Below are 17,907 nucleotides of genomic sequence, written 5' to 3'. Positions count from 1 at the left end.
AGTGATCTCTAAATGGAAGGATTTTTTTCCCACACTGTTTGAAATGCTCAGACTGTAGGAGCAGATATGTTACTGGGAAAAGGAAAAGACAATCCCATCCTTGAATAAGTATCTGAAATTGCTTTATCAGACTCAGATCTACAACTTTCCCTGCCTCTTTGGGGGAGGGGGGAGCAGAGTAGCAATTGAGGTTAAATGACTTACCCTGGAAAACATAGCTAGTAAATATTAAGATCTGAGGTCACATTTGAACTCAGATTATCTTGACCTCAGGATCAGTGTTCTATCCACTGAGGTAAATAGCTGCCCCTAATCTACAACTTTTATTCTTCTCAGGAAGAAATAGTTTGTAAAGTAAAAATCTGATGTTTATTATAAGATATTGGCTAGGTTTTAGATAATTGGGAAAAATTGTAGGTTATATTACTGAAAGGGACACTAAGGAACATTATGTCTCAACCTGGGCAAAGTTGATAGCAAAACTGGGATTGATTCCTAGCAGGCTCAGCATTCTTTTTCTCATAAGGGGTAAGTGTTTAATGAAAGGCTATCATATGTAGAATGGTGCATGAGTGGGAGAAGTATAAAGTTTGGTCAAGCCAAGTCATTCCTGATCTCATGGATTTTTATTTCAGCAATGTCACTTATAGTATAGTATACCTTTCTCTTAGGGATAATATTATAGGGATTTTCTCTGATAAAGAAGTCTATTGGGATCTGTTTCTTACTTAAAATGATGTTGACTTTTTTGTTTACATATAATCAGTGCAATGAAGAGAGCACTGGACTCCAAAATTAGTTGAAATTAGACACTTATTTATTAGCTGCATGATCCCAGGATCATCAAAGTCATTTGATTTGGGTTTCTTTGTTTCCTCTTCTGTAAAGTAGAAGATAGCACTTATCTTTCAGGATTGTTATGAGGATAAAATGAAAAAAATGTTTTCAAAGTTCTTGGCAAACCTTAAAGTACTATATAAATTATTTATCTGCATGCATATACACAGACATCACATATATGTATACATACATATATGCATATATATACATATATATGTATATATATAAAACCACACATATATCTCAGCATAATACACTTTTCTATGATATATATGAGCAGCTAGTTGACACAGTGGATGGAGTATGAAATCCTGAATCAGGAAGACATCTCTTCATGAATTCAAATTCACCTTTAGACACTTATGAGCTAAGTAAATGAGCACTTAACTGTTTGCCTCAGTTTACTCATTTGTAAAACTAGTTGAAAGAGGAAATGGCAAACCATTCCAGTATCTTGGCCAAGAAAACCCAAATGGGGTCATGAGGAGTTGGACATGACCGAACAACAACATAATGTATTATAAAAATATAGATATTTCATATTGACTTATTTGTATACATGTCGTTTTATCCTTAATAGACTGTAAGCTTCTTGAGGTCTGGAAGTGTTTCACTTTTCTTTTCACCTCCAGACCATCTAATATCAATGGTCTCAGAGATATAAGGACCTGAATTTGAATCTAAACTCTCGTACTAGCTCAAGGTTATGTCTCTGATTTACCCATCTATAAAATTTGGTTGTGGGGCTAGATGACTTATAAAATAGATTCCTTTTAGTTTTAGGACTTTGATTCAATGACTTGAATTCTTGAGACGTTTTTACATCACAACAAGGTTTAAATCAGATACAAATTTAATACTTAATCATTTTTTACATTACAAATTAATTTGGGGGGCAGCTAGGTGGCACAGTGGATAGAACACCAGTCCTAAAGTCAGGAAAATCTGAGTTCAAATCTGATCTCAAACACTTAACACTTCCTAAGGCAAGTCATTTAACCCCAATTGCCTTAGCAAAAAGCAAAAAAAAATAATAATACTTTTTTCCCCTCTGCCTAACAGACATAGGACTTTTGAATGAGTTTAGGACAACTGAGGCTCAAGCTATCCCCATACATGATTACCTGATTGTTTTCTTTTAGTGCCCCAAGTAATTCTAGAATAATAGATGCTGATTTACATTAGAAAAAGAAGGTTTCCTTATCAAGAGTTCCCTATCTATACCAATCAGTCATTTAGCAAACATTTATTATGGACTTTATATACCAAGCAGAGTGCTAAGTTCTTGGGATACAAAAAGCAGCAAAAGATAGTCCTATCTTCAGAAAATTTACAGTCTAATAAGAGGAGACAATATGCAAACAAATTTATACAAAGCAAGCTATATATAAGCTAAATAGGAAATAATCAACAGAGGGAAGATTCTGATATAAGCCAGTTTGGGGAAGGCTTCCTGCAGATTTTAGTTGGGATCTAAAGAAAGCTAGGGAAGTTAGAAGTTTGAAAGAAGGAGGAAAAGCATTCCAGAAATGGAGGCTGTCAGAGAAAATTCTAGGGGATTAAGAGATGGACTATCTTGTTTGTGGAACAGTAAGGAGGCCAGTGCTAGTGGATTGAGGTATATCTCTCAGAGAGTAAGGTGTAAAAATATTGGAAAGATAGAAAAGAGCTAGGTTTTGACAGACTTTGAATGCTTAACAGAGCACAGCATTTTGTACCACAAACTTTACCTCCATGGAGTCTCTGACATTATAATGAAATTTAATGAGAAAAATAAATTTGCTTCAGAGAAGTTGATTCCAAAAAACTTTGCTTAAACCAATTTATTCCCTTAAGAAAAGGGTATGGTAAGTAGTGGGATATAAGACGAAAAAAGATTGACACTGGAGTCGATGTCTTAATATTATCATAGGTTGGAAAGGACCTTATGGGGCATCCTATAAGGAAACTGAGTTCCATCAGAATTAAATGACTTGCCCAAAGTAATACATATAGTAGGTAGCAGAATTATGATTTAAACTCAGGTCCTCTGAGACCAGAGTCTTTTTTTTTTTACACTGCACAATAGTATGTCAAGGCTTGTGCTGGGTATGGGAGGAAAGGGCAAAAATGAAACCATCTCCATCTTCAAAACTCTTATGTTCCACTGAGGAGAAATAAAATGTACGGGGTGAAGTAAACATAAAATATTGTATACAGGCATGTCTTGAAGATATTTTAGATTCAGTTCCAGATCACCACAATAAAGCAAATATTGCAGTAAAGCAAGTCATACTAATTCTTTTTCCAGTGAATATTAAAGTTATAGTTATACTATATTACAGTCTATTGAATATAAAATATTATTATATCTAAAATAATGTATATACCTTAATTAAAAAAAAAAAACAATTACCGAAATGCTAACCATCATCTCAATTTTCAGTGAGTTGTAATTTTTTGGCTACTTAATGTAGCCAAATATAAATTTTAGACTAATTAGACTAATATCAATATTGTTGTGCCTCAAGGAATAAAAGGCTTAAGGAAAGGGAGAGAAATGGGGAAGGAGGGTTGGTGGAGTGATCAGAATACATATGATATTTATTAAGTTCAATGTTTTTCAGGTTTTTTGATAAGAGAGCTATGTTTTCTTCCACAATATAATTTTTATAGAAATGTTTTGTATAACTTCACATGTGCTTTCTTAATGGGTTATGGATCTGGGGATAAGGGAGGAAATCGGAACTCAACGTTTTGAAAAGAAATGTAAAATTTTGTTTTAAATGTAAGTGGGGAAAATAATTTTTTTAAAATCACTGATTTTATGTCATCATAACAGATATAATAATGGGAAAGTTTGAAATAATTTGAGAATCATCAAAATGTGCCACAGATGCAATGTGAGCATATACTATTGAAAAATATCACCAAATAGACTTGTTCCATGCATGATTGTCATAAACCTTCAATTTATTTTTAAAAATGTAATATCTGTAAACTGCAATAAAGAAAGTGAAATAAAACAAGATATGCCTATAACAAGAGAGAAATTGGGCAACATTCTGTGATTCACAGAATCTTCAATTGGAAGGAACCTCAAAGCTATATAGTTTAATACACATTTGAACAGGAATATATTTTATTTTACTCCTGACAACAGATCATTCAACTTCTGCATGAAAACCTCCAATAAAGAGACTCTACTATTTCCTAAGACAACCTATTCCTCTTTTTAGACAGCTCTCATTACTAAGAACCTTTCCCTCATAAAATTCTCTCTTTTCCCCATACAAATCCCACAAATATTTATAAGGAGCCTGTTGCTTTCACAGCACTTTATTGTAAACTAGGGAAAATATGCAATCCATTCTTCTGCCTGTATCTTATATTTGGTAGAATAGCAACAGTGGATCTCTTTCATTCACAAAGTTGAGAATAAAAGAAATGAAGAATTTTTTTTTTTCACAATGAAGAGAAATAGAATGTGGGACAAATTGATGAATTCTGTCCTGCTCCTGATAGCCTGCTGGAATGATATCTAATGAACATCTTGCTTTGTCATCCTTTTTTTGGTCTATGACTTTAACTATGTAAAGAGAGTCCAGAGTAGAAGGTTCTGTCTGGGATAAAATCTTGTTCTGTTTACTTTTTTAGAGGCAGGTTACTTCATGTACTTCAATACCAGTTTTGGGCAGAAAGAAGAAGCTGCTCTTCTGGAGTCAAGGATTCTTTATCCCAAGAGGAAGCAGCAGTGCCTCCAGTTTTACTACAAGATGACAGGAAGCCCCTTAGACCGACTCGTTGTCTGGGTCAAGAGGGATGACAGCACTGGCAATGTCCGCAAGTTGGTCAAGATACAAACATTCCAAGGTACTTTAAAAAAGATTAACAAATCCATTGCAATCATAGTTTTTGAAACTCTGAAGAACATTTTCAAAAAGAGAGTACTCGCTCATTGATAATGTATTCTCTTCTTAATTCAAGAAATGTGAAAACTTTTTTAAAATGAAAGTACACAGCATAACTTTTAAATCAGATATTTGTGATTGATTTGATCGATTGGTTTTGATGTTTTTGTTTTTTTTTTGAGATAGATTCATAGTATTGGTAAATATTTTACAGTTCCTGGACATTTTCCAGGGTAGATTTTTTTTTTTATTATAGATTTTTATTTACAAGATCTATGCATGGCTAATTTTACAGCACTGACAATTGCCAAGCCTTTTGTTCCAATTGTTCCCCTCCTTCCTCCCACCCCCCTTCTCCAGATGGCAGGTTGACGAATACATTTTTACATATGTTAAAGTATAAATTAAATACAATGTATGTATACATGTCCAAACAGTTATTTTGCTGTACAAAAAGCATCCTACTTTGAAATAGTGTACAATTAGACTGTGAAGGAAATAAAAAATGCAGGCAGACAAAAATAGGGGTATTAGGAACTCTATGTATTGGTTCATAGTCATCTCCCAGAGTTCTTTCGCTGGGTGTAACTGGTTCAGTTCATTACTGCTCTATTAGAACTGATTTGGTTCATCTCATTGTTGAAGAGGGCCACGTCCATCAGAATTGATCATCATATAATATTGTTGTTGAAGTGTATAATGATCTCTGGGTCCAGCTCATTTCACTCAGCATCAGTTCATATAAGTCTCTCCAGAGTAGATTTTTGTGTTTAATCTGAATAATTAATATTTTCTCTATAACTTTTAGTCCAAGCAATCAACAAAACCATAAATTAAGCCCTGATTTGTAGTCATTGTCAATTTTTGAGGTTTGAAAATTTCCTTATGAAAATTTAATTGTTGATTCCATCTCATCCCTGTCTGTGTTGGACAACTGAATGATTTAAATGAAACAATTTTGTGGAATGTTAAATAAGTGTCTGAGAGTTGAGGATTACTTGGTTCAGGAAAATCGTAGGTATAGCACAGGACCCAGGGAATTGAGGCCTATGGAGGTTAAGTGACTGACCTTTTAGGCATGTAATAAGTTAGAGTTGGGATTGGAGCTTAAATACAGGCCTCCAAATGCAGTACTTTTTTCAACTGAGTCAAGTTGCTTTCCACAAGGAGATCATGACATACCCTTTGTTCTCAAAGAGTTTATATATATTCTTTTAAAGTAGCTAGGATATATATATCCTATAATACAAAGTTGAATATATACAGTGTTATGGGAATGATATAATACACATCTTTTATTTTTAAATTTATTTTGCAATATAAGCTCCTTGAGAGCAGAGACTGTTTCTTTGTGTTGATAGAGTCTAGCACAATGTTGGAACATGGTAGGCATTCCAAAATATTTTCCAAATTTAATTGTATTTGTACAAGTTAATGTAAAAAGATTTGAAGAATCATTAAAAGGAAAACCATCACTAGTACAACTTGTTTAATTATGACTGTAAGGAGAATATTTTTCTTGTAAATATTATCAGGAACTTAAAAAAAATTTAATAACAAAGTAGGGTTTGGGACCTACTGGGAGGCCTTTTCATGAATATAAGGGTATTCATGTATAACCAATTAGAGGGTGGAAAAGTAGTTCACATCACCTCTTCCCTGTTATAATCAATTATAACATTTCTCTCCAACATAACCACATATTTCCTTCATCTGTAATGATGGGACAGTCCAACAATTACCCACCAGCTCTTTCTACCCTAAAAACTTTATATCTTTCAGCTTTAAAATTGTCGTTTTAGGGCAGTTTTAATATAATTTTGACCGAGGCACCCTCAGCAGCAGCTATGTATTGTTTTTTTCATTCAGTCCCTTCTGACTCTTTGTGACCCTATTTGGGATTTCTTGGCAAATATATTGGAGTAATTTGCCACTTCCTTCTCTAATTTATTTTTACAGTTGAGGAAACTGAGGCAAACAGGATTAGGTGACTTGACCAGGGCCACACCTAGTAAATTCTGAGGTCAGGTCTTCCTAATTACCACTCTGCCACCTAGCTGCCTAAAATAATGGAATATGAGCTCAAAAAAGTCTAGAGGTTATTGATCTTTTCAGATTGAGCACTAACTTCTGTCAGATCAAATGTTTTCTAATTTCCCTGTATTATTATATATTATAGAAAGGCAAATCCCCTCTTACCCTTACTAGCTATATATTATAGATAAATCACTCTATATAGACTTATAGCTGCCTTTTGCATCAGTGGAGGGATTTTTCCTATAAAGTAAGAATCTCTCTCTACAGACAGGATTTAATTATCATTTATTTAGCACTTGTTATGTACCGACTTATCCCTAAGACTTATTCAAAAGAGTTAACCATTGATGAATGTGTTTTTAAAGTTAAAGTTAGGTCCTATATGATAATGAAAAGTTGTCATTGCAGTTAAATATGGTATATTTAAGCTTAAATGAAATAATTTTAAATAATTCTATTTATAAGTGACTTAAATTTAAAATTAAATTGAACATTTTCACTTTAACATATTTATGTTTATTTATCTTCATGTGTGCTCTATGAGATTTTTCTTTCTTTATAGGTCAAAATTTAGGGCCAGACCTAGACAACATATGATTCAAAGTAAGAAAGCTAATCTTTGATGCCCTGTCATCTCACTTTTTGTGTTCTCTCTCCTGCTAGTCCCTTTTGTGGGTCTTTACCAATGGAAACTCCACACTAAAATGCTAAGCTCAGGATTATTCTCCATGGTACATCAAAAAGATTTGGAATAAGAAAAACAAGTCATAACTCTTGCTTCTCTTTATTACTTGTATGATCTCGGATAAGTCATTAAACACTTACTGGATGATTTCTAAGTCTTCTTACAATTCTAATTCCTTTAGTCCCAATATCTCTCTTTCTTTCTTTCCTCCTCTCAGCAAAAGACTGATTTTCCTAAATGGAGTTAAAGATAAGCTTCTATAACTAATTGACACCAAGGCAGAAAAGCCCATTAGACCTAACTTTACCTTCACTATATGAATTTTTAAAGAAAATTTTTGTTAATTTAAGCAATGTGAGAAAGTGTAACAATGGAATCTCAAGCAGCAAAATATTTTTGTAGGAAGGAGATGAGGTTTATCTATTGGGGGCGGTGTACCCATTTCTGTAAATCTTAAGTACAGACTTAGCAACTCCACATTTTTTGAAAATGAGCTCATTTTAAACATTAATTCAATATTGTGAGTATGGGAAGATAGAAAGCCTGGCACCAAACCCCAAAAGGTAGCTTGTAACATGCCCTCTTGTCAGTTACAATTACTAGTCTGCCCTAGGCTCAACAGAGTACCTTTGACCACTGACCTTTTCAGTGTCAACTCTACCCAGCTCGCCTCCTCTGAGGCCTTCAAAGGTTTCTGGCCACAATCTCTTGAATCTATAGTTTAATAGCATGTTCAATAACAGCCATGTGTAATCTTAAAAGCCTTTATTATACCTACTCACATAATGCCCTGACTTGATGCCCTGACTTGTTGGTTCCCTAGTGAACACCTGGTCAGAAAACCCACGTGTTCACTACCAAACTCCTTACCTCTCTGGGTTATCCATCCACTTGGCTCAGGGAGCTAGGTTAAAGAGTGCGACTGCTGTCTGCAGTGGGCTTATAAAGGGCCTGTGAGGTCACACACACAGCCAATCAGCGAGAGAGTCTTCACCCATTACAGAGCTATCTCAGTATGGCCAAGATCCCACCTACAGGGCAGTCCTAATATCCACAGAGATTACTTCCAGGCCTCAATCTCGTTGCACTGTGTCCACCCATTTAAAGGGTCCTTATAGTAACTCATATAATTAAATAATTACTGAGATAAATAAATGACTGATTTGAATGAAAACATATAATTGGGTGGCATTTAATAGAGCTTTGTTTCTGTCCCAGGTGATTCTGAGTATGGCTGGAAAATTGGCTATGTGACCCTCAGAGAGGAAGTTAAGTTCCGCTATCTTTTCCAAGGCACAAAGGGAGACCCCCAGAACTCTTCTGGGGGTATTTTCCTGGATGACATCACTCTGACTGAAACACCATGTCCCAGAGGTGTCTGGATGGTTCGGAACTTTTCTCATCTCCTTCAGACCACAGTGAAAGGAGATATGGTCTTTAGCCCTCGATTCTACAGCTCAGAGGGATATGGTTATGGGGTGACCTTATACCCTCATGGCAGGATTGGTACCAGCCTCTCTGGCTATGTTGGACTTGCTTTTCAACTCTACAGTGGGGAAAATGATGCTATCTTGGAATGGCCAGTGGAAAATAGGCAGGCCATCATGACAATTGTTGATAATGATCCTGATCCTAAGAAGAGAATGTCATCAAGCATGGTCTTCACCACCTCTAAGGACCATATATCTCCAAGTACGTAAATTTTTTTATGCATAAAACCTGAAAACTTTTGAAAGGAATGATAGAGAGATGAGTTTCTCTATTTGAGAAAAAAAAACAACAAAAACAATATAACGACACTATATTCTTCAGCAGACTTAATAGTGATCTGTCCCATTTGTGATTCTTTTCAGCAAATTAGTTTTTTAAGTTTTATTAATGCTTTTAAAAAAAAGCACCATTTTATTTCCATCAATTTCTCCAATCCCAGAATTCTCTTTTAATAAAGAAAAAAATTAAGTAAATTAACCAGCATAGTAATTCATCTGGCATTGGATGCTACTTTCCTACATGTAATCCATCACCTTTTTGCAAAGAGTGGGTGTTTCACCATCTATCCCCTGACACTGATTCAACATTGAATTTCAGTTGAATTTGGCTATCATTTAGTGATTTCTTTTTATATTATTATGTGGTTATGGTGTGTGTTCTTTGTTTTTACTTTCTTTGCTATGCATCAGTTCATAAATATACTGTCCATATTTCTCTGAATTCTTCCTGTGTTATTTTTAAAAAAGTGATATATTTTAACATCATGGTCATTCCTGTGACAGAACTTCAACCTTCTCTTTTTTAACAAAGAAAATAGGCAAAATTAATAAATGAATAATCATTTAAGAATGTGGGGCAGAGCAAGGAGGCACAGTGGCTCAGGCATGAAGTCAGGAAGACTCACTTTCCTGGGTTCAAATCTGGCCTGCCTACACTTGCTAGTTGTGCGACCCTGAGGAAGTCACTTCACATTGTCTCAATTTCATCATCTGTAAAACAAGCTAGAGAAGGAACCTGCAGACTTTTCTGGTATTGCTGCTCATCACCCCCCCAAAAAAAAGCCTAAACAAAGGAAGTCAAGAATTGGGCATGACTGAAAAAATGACTGAACAACAATAGAATATCAGAGGCACAATAATATTCCACTGAATTCATGAATACCATAGTGAGTCAAGCTGTTCTCTAATGGATGATTCCTTATTGTTTTTTCCCTTTCTTTGCCACACAATTTCAGTTTCTAGTTGCATTCTGAATGCAGATAAGACAGAACATTCTTCATCCAGTGCCTAAGCATTCAGTGAGTGCAATGTAATTATAATAAAAGGCTAAACAAACAAACAACAACAAAAACCAAATACATAATTAGGTAGATCAAATCCAAAGCAAAACCAGAAATATTAAAAACAAAGCAAAAAATAAAAACTCCAAATCACTCCAGTCTTTAAGATACTATATAATATATTCCAAAGCTAAAAATAAAAAGTCATCTGTTCATTGAGATTATCTAAACCAATGCTTTCATTAATTTTGCTTAATGAAGAACTAATTGCATGTTCCTTATTGGTTTTAACTTAATAAAAAGTCCCAGCATGGTGCTACAAAGAACATATTAAAATTCAAATGCTCTGTCATTTTAAAAGTCTGACTATCTGGGAAAACAAACAAAAATCCATATCAAAAACACAACATAGCAAATCCTGAAAGAACCTTAAGAACAACAGAATTCCCAAGAAATGAACCACTAAAAAAAAAAAAAAGTTATTACTAATGATCAGTTATAGTTGGAGAAAGCTGGTACTGAGTCCTTGAATTGGACTGTCACCTTCAAGAAGGAAGTTTATGTAGCTCTCTCTCTTTCCTTTTATTGGGGGGAAAATAACCAGGGATAGATGTTTGGCCATTGCAAAGAATCTTTCCAGATTTCTCCATGGCTTGATTCCTTTGAGGAAAATGTATTCTACTTAAAAGCAGCTTTAAAAAAAAAAACTTTTGCTTTTGTAGGTATAAATTATTCTAACATTTGGGACAGACCGTCCATCGTGGGGCAATATGAGCAGTCCTGTAACTGCTACAGAAGCATCTCTTGGGGCTGGAGTGCCATCATTTCTCATGTGCAGCTACAAAAGCGGAATTTCATTAAAGATGACACACTTGTCATTTTTGTGGATTTTGAAGGTATGTGCCTTATTTGATCGCCTCAAAGAAATCATAAATTCTGTGAACCATTTTTTCTTTGTGTGGCAAAAAGCCATGTGGCATTTGAACTGCTGAGTTATTTTAGAGAGATTAAGGAGGAAGAAATTGTTTTCAGTAATTCTTATTCAGGAATTTATTAAGAAAGTAGGTAAGCCAGAGCAGTGGCATCGATTTGTAGCTTCTGTTACTGGAGAGGCTGAGGCTAGTGGAGTGATCATTGAGTCTGGGAGTTCTGAGCTAAAATAGGACTAAGGACATTCATGTGTCTATTGTAGATCTGCATTAACTCTTAGTATGGGAGGCCCCTAGAGGTGGGAGGGGGAACAAACGTGCCTATCATTGGACAAACCAGCCTAAGTTAAGAATGGAATACATAAAAGTTTCTGTCTGGATTAGCAGTGAAGCCATTCCCCTGGGAGATTTAGGTGAGATGTACAGATTTAGTATTAAAAAACAACAACAACAACAACAACAACAACAACAACAACAACAACAACAACAACCAAAATCAAACTTTAAAAAAGTAATAGAAGAGGAATTATTGCATGGAATAATGAATAATGAAATGAGCAGAACCAAAAGAACATTATATACAGTAACAGCAATATTGTTTTAAGAATGAGTTTGAATGAATGTTATTTTGACCATTATAAATGCCAAAATTAACCAAAAATAACCTGTGAAAAAAGATGCTCTCTGCCTGCAGTGAAAAAACTGATAATTAGAAGTATGTATAGAATAATTTTACATATGCATATATATATGTATGTGTATACTGTATATAATGTTCTTTTGGTTCTGCTCATTTCATTATTCATTATTCCATGCAATTCTTCTTCACTCCAGGCATTGTACTCTATACACTGCATCATCTACCTGCTATTGCACTGCTACTCAATTCTTGCTAATTTTAAGGTATCAATGAGATGACTTAAAGTTAAAACATCAAACGTATTTACCTTCTTTCCTTCCTTTCTTGTATCTTTCCTTCTTTCCTTCCTTCTATTTTTCCTTTCTTTCTTCTACCTTTCCTTCTTTCCTTTACTCTTTTCATTTCTCCTTTCTTCCATCTTTCCCTTCCTCCTTCCTTCCATCTATCTTTCCTTCCATGTTTTCTTCCTTCCTTTCTTCCATATTTTCTTTTTTCTCCCTTCCATCTTTTTAAAAAGAAAAATACAAATAAAGACTATGTCTTTTCCACTTCCCTCAGAATGGAAGTGCAAAGGCTATTCACAGGCCTGTTATTCATTATGGGAACCAGAACTTGCTCACTATTCAGTTTGAGCCAATCCTCTCTTCTAAGGCAACCATGTGGCCCTTCCATTCCCAAAGGCCTTATGTATTAATGGCAAGGTTAACACACAAATACCCAATTGGCATATCTCATAATAACTTCTGAGCTGAAGTGATTTATCAACCTCAGCATCCCAGGCAGCTGAGATTATAGGTAAGCACTACCTGGCCGGATTGTCTCTTACCAATCGATCAGAGTCTAACTCCTTGCAAAAGCATTAGTGAACTGACTTAGAAAAAGATCAATAGTACATTCCTCTTCACCAAAAATCTGGAATATGTTGTCCCACAATGGTATATACTTCAGTGGGAAAAGTGAAATAGACAGGAATAACTCCCAGGAATATATATGGGCAGGGCACACATTTTCAGTGGCACAATTATGGGGAATATATGTAGCCGAGGTACACATATGGAGGAGAACATTTGTAGAGATGTATGTCCAGAATAATACTGGATGAGGCAAATAGTGACTCCATTATTTCAGGCTTGTCAATGTCATCTAGTGCTGTTATCATATTATTTTTATTGGGCTTGCCCTCTGCTAGGCTTCTGCTCTGAGAAAAGATCTAATGTGAAACAAATCTGATGATCAACAAGCCTTCTTCCAATATTGAAGGAAGCAATAAAACAATTAATAAATATTTATCAAGTGCATCTATTATGTGCCAGACAGCATAGTGAGTTGGTACAATAGATAGAGTACTGGATCTAAAGTCAGGAAGATTCATATTCCTGAGTTAAAATCCAACCTAAGATAATAACTAACTGTGTGACCCTGGGCAATTCACACAGTCCTGTTTGTCTCAGTTCCTCATCAGTAAAATGAGCTGGAAGAGGAAATGGCAAAGCACTCCAGTATCTTTACACAGAAAGTCCCAAATGGGCTCATGAAGAGTTAACTGAAATGACTGAACAATAAAAACATTCTGGGCTTTGTACTAAGTACTTGCGGGAAGGAAGAGGGAGAAAGGGAGGGAGGGAGTAAGAAAGGGAGATAGGGACATAGAGAAGAAGAAAGAGAAGGAGGGAGGTAAAGAGGAAAGTTGAGGGAAGGAGAGAGAGAGACGGGGGGGGGGAAGGGAGAGAGAGAGGGAAGGAGGAAAACAGAGAAGGAGGGAGGGAAAGAAAAAGGGAAGAAAAGAGAGAGAGAAGGAGGGAGAGAAAAAAGGAAGAAGGAAGAGAAAGAGAGAGGGAAGGAGAGAGGGAGGAAAGAGAAAAGGGGAGGAGAGAGAAGAGGGAATTTGTGTCCTCAAGGAGCTTGATATAATGGAGGAGACTATATACAAATAAATATGTGCAAAGCAAGATACACATTTATGCATATATACATATATGTGTGTGTACACACACAAATGAAAAAAAATTGAAAATGGGGGGAGACACTAGATTTAAGACAGACTGGGGAAGTAGCATCCCCAAATTGAACTGAGTTTGGTGAAAACAAGAAGTTCACCTACAGACCATCTAATCCTAGACATCAGTGACTGTTTCAGATCTCTGAAAGTTCTGTGCATGAAGAGATGATGTATTTGCCACAGAAATCTTAGGTTTATCTGGCATCTTTGGGAATGAAAACGATTGTTTGCCATTTTTGCTATGAGTCACTTACATGATTCTTTCCTTTGTTTCTCTGAAGATATCACCCACCTTAATCAGACTGAAGTTCCCATCACCAGCACAAGACAGAGCTCCTCAGGTCTTATTCTCCAAAGCCAAGGGCTTCAAACATCCCAGGAAGATTCTCAGACAGCAACATTAGAAGACCAGCCTAGCAGCTTACAGAGGCAAAAGCGATCAGTAGAGAACACGGGCCCATTGGAGGATCACAACTGGCCGCAGTACTTCAGAGACCCATGTGAACCAAATCCTTGTCAGAATGACGGCATTTGTGTGAATGTGAAAGGAATGGCAAGCTGCAGGTGGGTGCTGGGGGACTCTGGAACCCTGGAGCAAAGTGGGATCACCCTTCCATCTACTACATGTAGCATTCCAGACAAATTTTGTAGGTTTAAAAAAAGCCAAAAAATCTTTTTACTTTTAAAAAGATGTCATAGCCCTTCTCATAATTTATATTTTCAGAGCAATAAGATAATTTTACAGAATCATATTCTGTCTGTCTTTAGCGATCATGGGGATGATCTTCTTCATTTTATAGATGAGGAAGCAGAGCCAATGGTGGAGGGAGGGTCATACAGCTGACTCTTAGCAGAGCCATAACTTGAATGAAATTTCCTTTTTCTTATTCCAGTGCCCTGCTTGATTAATAGGGAATAGTAATCAACTAGAGGGAATGATTCCTAACACCTCTAGGCCGGCTTTTCAATTTGGACCAGGTTTCATTTATTTGTCTCTCCAGATTAACTCTTTTCAAAACTGGGCAACAAGATGGGGCAGTGGATGCACTAGCCTTGAAGTCAGGACTTCAAATCTGATTTCAAACACTTAACACTGACTAGCTGTGTGATCCTAGGCAAGTTACTAAACCCTCATTGCTTTGACTCCCCCAAAAAATTCTTTTCAAAATCTTTCAAAGTAGCTGTGAAACCTCTAGGTCTCTTATGAGTATTAAATGAGATAGCAAAAAATAAACTGCTTTAAATGTCTATTGGAACTATCTAATCATAACTAATAATAATACCATTATTAATAGCATTTATATTAAATCAGTATTTCAATTTGGTTCCTTTTATCTGGACTAGAAGCAAAGCCCGTGTTTTACTACCATCTTATATACTCTTCCTATAGCACTAAAATATTTTCAGAATAAATGACTCAATGTTATATTAAGAAAGGTAAATAAGATTCCTCTGTCATGGAAGTCTTACCACATGAAGTGAAGAACTCATGTCGTTTAACATTGGAATGGTTTCCAAAGAAACAAGAATCTGGAGTTATACTTGACCCAAGAGATCAAATAGTACAACATTTTATAGATAAGGAAATTGAGTTGCCCAGAGTTACACGTAGACTGATAGCTGGAAACTCAAGCCTCTCTCAATGGCCATATTCTGCCTTCCCTGCTGATTCTCTCACTTTAATTAATGAAAAAAACTAACATTAAAAATGATATCCAGGGTAATTTCAAATTTCAGTGTGTCCCCAGGACTACTTTTACTAGGATCCTTGCATAAGTGTTAATGACTGGTAGTGGTAGTGGGAGTGATGGTATATCAGTGGAGATTTGGAAGTTTGTAACTAATAACTAATATTAAAATATATATAATTCCAGAACTTCTTATAGTTCTGATTATTTTTCCAAGGTGGAGGACTCTTGGCTGTTATATTTCCTCAGACTCTGGGTAAAATATCACATGCAGAACTGAGAGAATAATAACTTTGAAAGCTTGGGAGTCTGTGTGAGAATCTTATTGTGAAAGAACAGCAGCAGTAGTAGTAATAGTAGTTGTAGTAGTAACTGGTAGTAATTGTAGCTGTAGAAATAGAACACATGATGAACAGGTTAAAAAGATCTATGGAAATTCTTTGGGAATAAGCAGACATAACTTTTTTGAGTAGGATTTGACTCATAATGAGTAAATGTACTAGATCTATAAATATATAAATAGATAAAGATAGATGTAGATCTAGATAGCTCTAGCTCTAGATTTTAGACATATAGACATATATGTGCATATCTATTAATGCATACATATTTCTTTTCTCACAACACATTCTTAGGTTTAATATGTATTATTAATATTTTACTATCACTTTTCTAAGTCTAGAAATTGACAAAATAATAAACCAATCCCTGATTTGTAGTGTTTGCTGATTTCCAAGGTATAGCTCCTCACACGCATACCCTAAAAGGACTAATCTTCATGTGAAGGCTATGGAGCCCTTAGGATCTTAGAGTTTAATAAGAAATTCCTTGGATCATATAGGCATAAAGTCAATGCCCAACAAACTTGGGCCATAAAGTTTGCCCAACATTAAACAAATGTTTAAATCATACAATTCTATACACACACACACACACACACACACACACACACACAAATATACAAGCACACACATTACTGCCAGATTCTACCTTGAACTCTTATCTGAACATTCCTTAGTTTAGAAGTATTATCTTTCTTAATTCTCTGAAAGGTTGTTTAATTGTGTTTCTCTGATTTCACATGAGCACCATTGCAAAGCAGCACATAGTATAGTGGGGAAAGCATTGATCTAGGATTCAGAAGGTCTGGGTCTAGTCTAGTGATGAATATATTATGTAGTCCTTGATAGATTATTTTTTCCTCTTACCTCAGATTCTAAGTGGAAAAAAGAGTCAGGTAAGGTATCCTCTACTCAACAATTCTGTGAAGCTATAAACATATTTGGCTGTTTCTCATTTTTGGCTATTTCTGATTTTCCCCCAGGTGTGCCTCTGGACATGCCTTCTTTTACACTGGAGAACGATGTCAAGCTATGCAGGTTCATGGAAGTATCTTGGGAATGATGATTGGAGGAGTTGCTGGGACTATTGTGTTGAGTATTGTCATCATCTCTATGATGTCCAAAAGGACATCAATGTGAGCAGACTATTAAGATCCCTGGAGTAGTTTCCCTGTAACAATTTCTCTTTCTCTCCTTTTAGTACAGGCTAGGTCACTTATTACAATCTTCTTCCTAAATTAACATCCTTCATGTTTCTTGCTTGTTGATTCCCTAATTTGAGTACAGTACTAAATGATTTAGAAATTCTTTGGCTCTTACTAAAGGCTTTTACTACAAATTACAAAAGGAAGTTCCATCGGGTGACTTCAACCATGAATTTTAAAATCTCCCTGTGTCTTTCTCAGCAATAGTCAAAGTCTTTAATAATAATAATAGTGACTGACATTTCTATAGTGCTTTAAGATTTACAAAACACTTTTGATATCTGATTTGATTTTCACACCAACTCTACAGGATAGGTACTATTATATTCCTTATTTACATACGAGGAAACTAAGGCAGACAGAGCTTAAGTGATTTACAAAGATTCACAAATCTAATGTTTGAGACTGAATTTGAATTTAGATTTTCCCAATTCCAGGCTCAGCACTGTATCCACTATACCACTTAGTTGGCCCTGTTCCTTAAAGGGCCCTTGTACCAAGTGATTTACAAAAATAAAATTTTATTGATTTTTAAAAATTTTTATGTTGTCTTTATTTTTTCTTTGTAAAGTAGGCTGTTGTCTCCATTTTGCAGATGAGAGAACTAAGGCTTACAGAGGTAATTAATTTATTGAGGTCACATAGTTATCAGACACCAACCATTTATAAAGTGCCTACTATGTGCCAATTCAGGTATGTGTTAAGGGATTTGAATAAAATCATATGGAATGAAATAATCTCTAGTCTCAAAGAGTTTCCAGAAGAGCTGGAAAGATAACATATATATATATATATATATATATATATATATATATATATATATATATATATATATATATATATGTATATATATATATATATATATGTATATATGTATATATAT

The 17,907-nt window shown here is 35.2% G+C and overlaps 1 protein-coding gene across 1 annotated transcript in view; it reads left to right on the top strand.

The window, feature by feature from the left end:
• Positions 1–17,562, top strand: part of MEP1A (meprin A subunit alpha) — a 36,573-nt gene extending 19,011 nt beyond the window's left edge. Inside the window, exons 10-14 of the mRNA XM_074310727.1 lie at positions 4,477–4,692; positions 8,671–9,144; positions 10,945–11,118; positions 14,072–14,354; positions 16,803–17,562. Of these exons, the coding sequence (XP_074166828.1) occupies positions 4,477–4,692; positions 8,671–9,144; positions 10,945–11,118; positions 14,072–14,354; positions 16,803–16,959 (1,304 nt within the window). The 3' untranslated portion in view covers positions 16,960–17,562. The remainder of the gene's footprint in view (positions 1–4,476; positions 4,693–8,670; positions 9,145–10,944; positions 11,119–14,071; positions 14,355–16,802) is intronic.
• The last annotated feature ends 345 nt before the right edge of the window (positions 17,563–17,907 follow it).

The sequence above is a fragment of the Sminthopsis crassicaudata genome, chromosome 4 (genome assembly GCF_048593235.1).
Source record: "Sminthopsis crassicaudata isolate SCR6 chromosome 4, ASM4859323v1, whole genome shotgun sequence".
Lineage (NCBI taxonomy): Eukaryota > Metazoa > Chordata > Mammalia > Dasyuromorphia > Dasyuridae > Sminthopsis > Sminthopsis crassicaudata.
Note: the sequence above shows the minus strand (reverse complement) of the source record. Positions and strands in the feature narration are given on the sequence as shown.